Below are 4,992 nucleotides of genomic sequence, written 5' to 3'. Positions count from 1 at the left end.
TGCGAAGTATTCGTGCAGTTTGGAGTAGATTTGTCTGGTTTCAACGAAAGTGCACTCGAATTGTTTTGTTAATTTCTATTGGCTTTTGGGTTATTTGAAGCGACCTGAATCTTGCCTAAAAAAATAACAGTCCCAAGTCAATCTCCGCAACCGCAACCGCAACTAGACAGACAACTTTATGGTAACTGTCGTCGGTCGGCAACCGGAGCAGGTCGCTCATTGACTTGAGTTTTAATTCCTCTCACTAATGTTTTTTTTCACTATCCCGGCCCGGTCAAAAGGACGTGTTTTGGTTGGAACTTGCACACTGCAGTGACAAAGAACCGGAACCACAACTATAAATACGGCGCCGGTGGAGCCAAAGGATGAAGTAACGGCGCACGGCTGTGTTCGACTCTCGGCGGTCGATTTTAAACCAGCCAGCCAGAAGGAGGTGGCAACCGCGTTCCTGAATCGCGCAATAATCGCGGATGCATGTGTATGTGCGCGCAGGCACGCACAATACTATGCGTATGTGCGAGCGTGGCTTCGGCGTGGCGCGAAAAAGACATACGTACTCCAAATCAAGACGACGACAACACGGCCACGACGAAGACGCTGGAGAAAAGTGGTTGGCCCTGAACTCTGCCAATGAACCTGCTGTTACTCCTGCCGCTGCTGCGGCTGCTCCTGCCGCTGCTGCCGTTGCTACTCCTCGCGGTCGATCGCGGCAGCTTGAACCGGCCACCACAGCTCTCGAACAAACGCAGCATAAAAGCGCGCAAAACTAACCTTGCAATCTCGATCGCAATGATGGTCAAGAATACGAAACTATGAAATGTTCGCAAAACAAAAAACCAACCCGCGGCGACGGATTCCACAACGGCCAGTCCAGTCAGTGAGAGGCATACGCGCGCGCGCGCGCGATGCATTCGAAAGTGCAGATGCAGCGTGTCTCGATGTTGCCTCGACTCGATGTTGCTCAAAACGGTACACAAAGGACTCATTTCCCTTTCACATCGGCGGCCGGACTGCTCGGCCCGGTCGATGGGATGTTGGCTTTAACCATCTGGTGGGCAATGGCACGCAACAGCGTCCCACTGTAAAAACGGGAGCTTCGGCTCGTTGACTAATATGAAGTCCAGAGAAAATAAATTAATATATAATTTGCTACTTTAGGTTAACTGATTGGCCTGGTTCTGGCTCTGGTTCGTATCTGAATTTAATAGAGACACCGTTGAGCAGTGACTATTTATCGCCAACATCCCTTTTAAAATCGAAAAAGATTGCACGGAACACACCGCTAACTGTTTCACTTCGCACAGTCGCAACATTCCCTAAAGTCACATTTGTTTCAAAAGGCTATAGTCTAAAACAATTGCCACAAGTACAAAAGTGGCTACAAGTTCAAAATTCCTCCTGAAACGATAAATAAATCACCGGGGAGCATCTGGTCGGTCTGTCAAAACAGAATCGTAACATTTTATTTTCCTAATTCGGCGTCGAGCGAATTACGGCCGGCGAGAAGTGATAAATTTAAATCAAACTGTGTGGCCTCAATTGATGTAGTGACTATGAGAAATCCCATTTCACAAATCCGGTTCACGGTTCACTGACCCACCACGCGCAGTGGCGGTGGCATCATATGGTTTTGTTTTGGCGAAACGAATCGCGCCAAAAGGTGGTCGTATAAAAATTGATATTAATTCGTGTTGGTGCCCTGTGCCGCGTAGTCGCGTCACCCTTCGTGCTGCACGGATCATCCGCCGCCCAGGCTGACAAAGGGGGCCGCCTGCAGAAGGATTACTAAGGGTCGTGGAAAAACTCCCTTCCGGATGGTGAACCCGCAGCAGCAACACTCACGCACAGGAGCTCAATTCTACGCGTTCCCGGTCACCCCGGCTGCATACCGATCCGGGGACAACAACCCCCGTATGGGTTCGCGCGAGTGCAGCACAGTATTGTCCGCACTGCTGCTGCACGCCCTACAGCATTCGATCGGAACAGTTGGTGTCCTTTTGGTCGTCGGTCGGAACGTCGAAATCTCGTTTGCTGTCCCGCGCGGTGCTAGGACATGCCGGGGCTACTGATCCGTGTTCGCGGCGCGTCCACAGAGTTTCGCTTGGCTTAAGCCGCACAGCGGCCTGACCGCCGTTCCAGGCCATGAGCAGCCAGCACCCTCTCTCGTTCTCGCTACCCTCCGGTGCTGGCAAAAGGACACGTTCCGCACTCGTGCCTTGCCGCGCGCTACATTTCATTCGTGGCTCAGTGCACATCCCAGAATTTTCGGGGGTGAACAACTCGGCGGTCGGTCGTGCGTTAGTCACTAGTCCGTCAAGCGCAGGCACCCCTTCATAGGTCCTTGGAATTTTTCCTGCTTTGCCGAACGGTTAGGTTACTCATTTTCCGTTCTCCTGTTCGGGGGTTCCATAATGCGTCCGTGCCATTTCCATTAATCTCACCCCACCGGCCCACCGGTTCCCATCTCCCGTGGGTGTGCTGGGCAAGGACGTTCTGGACGGCTCAGTGTGTTTGCTTTGATTGGCGCGGAGAGGGCTCCCACCGACCAGGGAATTATGTTACCAAACTCTCTCTCTCTCTCTCTCTCTGACTCTTTCTCTCTGTCTCTCTGTTTCACAGGACGCAGGCTCTAGTCAGCAAGTGAAGTATGTTGTAGTGGCGTCGCCAGTGAATGCAGTCTAAGGTGAGCACTTCATTCTTTCCATTTGTCGGTCAGCAATCGAAACGTAACGACGATTTTGTGTGATGGAAATAGTTGTGCTGGATTCAAATGAGTCTCGCAGGACGAGAATGTAAATGAATGGAAGTGTTCTTCCATTCCATTCCAAGAATTCTTTTTTACTTGTTTGATGCTTAACGTTATTTAAATATCGAAGAGTTCGATCGAATTATTTTTGGAATCGAATGAATTAGGGGTGATTCGTAGTTGCATTTAGAAGCGGAAGGCATCGGCTAAGAACATTGCTTTAATTCGTTTTTAGTCCTTTAAATCAACAGAAAGAAAAGAAATATAAAACGGGACCGAAAAATAGCACTAAAACTCCATCAAACCAGTGGAAAATGGACTTCCCTTAGAGCTTGTGCTCTTGTATGATTTATGGTTCAATATGCTTAATCCAGCAATGGATGGTGGTGACTTTTAATGACTTTGAGGAGACTTTCAATAGTTTTAACAACAAATAAACATCAGAAACCTTTTGCTCATTTGAACGTAAACACCACATGGTGTGGTTCCATGTTGTTCGTGAGCTCATATAAACTATCGTTGCAAGCTACTACAACTCTATCCGGATTCGGGTTTAGAAAACCCCCTTCAAACGTTTTACTTCCCCTAATATCGGTCATGAAAAAAGTCGAACCAAAAACCAGAATCCTTGCCTCATTCGAACCTAACCTCGGGTTGCAGAGGCGCACAGCCGACAGCCGCTGCTTAATTGGCACTGTTCATTACCTAAAACTAGAACCAGATCCCTGCCAGGTTGTGGAGTGTAGCATAAAAAGCCACTGCCACTCTGCTTCCCCTTTCGTACACGTGCGTGCGCGTCTGCGTGTGTATGTGTGCACGTCACCACCCCAAGAAGGCGCCCCGTTTCACCGTTAGGGCTTGTGCGCCGCGGTCCCGGCGTGGTAAACAGCTGTTGTTGAAAAATTAAAACAATCCAGGACCATGGCAGCCTCATCGGTTCGTTGTGCATAAGATTGCACCAAATAAACAACCGCCACCAGCCGGCGTAAGCCCTGTGTCCCTGGAGAACACGGGACGAACCGCGGGACGGAGGGTGTCGCAGGATACATGTCACAGGACTATAATTTGTTGATGAGCGCCCCGTCCCGTTATGATTCACTTTTGCTCATCTATTTGACTCATCGCACAATTTACTTCCGATAGTGTTCCGATGTTACATCGACGTTAGAACGCCTGATCGAGGGCCGCAGGAAAGAGCGCCGCCAGCACGGCCCGAAAGCGATACGGTTCCCGTTCGTCCTCGGTCAGATTGTCCCACATTTGTCGCGCCGATGACAGGAGATGTGCCTTCGATGGTAGCTCACTGAGCAGCGGATCCTCTTGCGGGACCAGCGCTTCTTCGTACACGTACTCAACGTCCGGCAGTTGAATCCTTGTCACTTGGCCACCTCCAGTTGGTGTGTCGTTCGGTCGACTCATCGTTTCGGGGAATATCGATCGATCGATGAGCACTTCGGTCGCTTTGCTTTCCTCGGCAAAGTCCAGTAGAAACACTAGAAACGGATCGGAGCAGACGGTAACTCCACGGCGAGCGTGGGGAATATTCTCCAGCATCTTCGCACACCGCAGATAGGGTAACTGGTCCGACGGGCGAAGACCGGCAAAGCGGGATGCCATATCCGCTACAACCCGGCGATCCGATAGTCCACTGCGCCGCCGCCGCCGGTCATTAACCCGGAGTGAGCTGAATGATGAGCCAGCGCCAAACAGGTTACGAGGAGATTGGGATTAGCGAAATTATTGGCGAGAAGAAAACACCAAAAATTCCTAACCCTGCTCTGCTGTCCCATATATGCCGCGCGGCTCGCGAGCTCCAGCGAGGATGATCTCACCTCACCTGGTTGTGAAAATGTCAACCGCTTTTTGAAATCGTTTACGGTTCTGGCGGCCACCGTTGCTGCCACTGCGCGATCGTGGCGTCGGTCGGTTGGCTAAACTTGGAATTTTGACTCGTATTCCGCCGTCGAGAGCCCGGAGCGCGACGGAGATCCGATTCGAGCGCCGAATGCGACGTTGGCGGTAGATAATTTCGTCCAAAAGTCCGCGAACCGAACGGAAGCTGCCCCGGGCACGTTCGGACATTTTTTCGACACTGAATGGCTAACACGCGCCGCTACGAAATGGTTACTACGATGCGTTTCTGCAATTGGTCAGAGTACGGTCCCGTCAATGTCAAAAAGGTACCGTCAATGTTTCAGTAGGCTTAGCAACGTTCGCACAGCATTATTTTTGACATTGTCAGCGCC

The 4,992-nt window shown here is 50.7% G+C and overlaps 1 protein-coding gene across 1 annotated transcript; it reads right to left on the bottom strand.

Annotated features, from left to right (window-relative positions):
* Window positions 1-3,910: 3,910 nt before the first annotated feature.
* Window positions 3,911-4,363, bottom strand: LOC131207874 (uncharacterized). The gene has a single exon (XM_058200507.1). The coding sequence runs from the start codon at window positions 4,361-4,363 to the stop codon at window positions 3,911-3,913; it is 453 nt and encodes a 150-aa protein (XP_058056490.1).
* Between the last annotated feature and the right edge of the window lie 629 nt (window positions 4,364-4,992).

The sequence above is a fragment of the Anopheles bellator genome, chromosome 2, assembly GCF_943735745.2.
Source record: "Anopheles bellator chromosome 2, idAnoBellAS_SP24_06.2, whole genome shotgun sequence".
Taxonomy (NCBI): domain Eukaryota; kingdom Metazoa; phylum Arthropoda; class Insecta; order Diptera; family Culicidae; genus Anopheles; species Anopheles bellator.
Note: the sequence above shows the minus strand (reverse complement) of the source record. Positions and strands in the feature narration are given on the sequence as shown.

What these genes read in the sequence shown, in the direction of transcription:
- LOC131207874 (XM_058200507.1), bottom strand. Translation starts at nt 4,363, where the DNA reads ATGGCATCCCGCTTTGCCGGTCTTCGCCCGTCGGACCAGTTACCCTAT.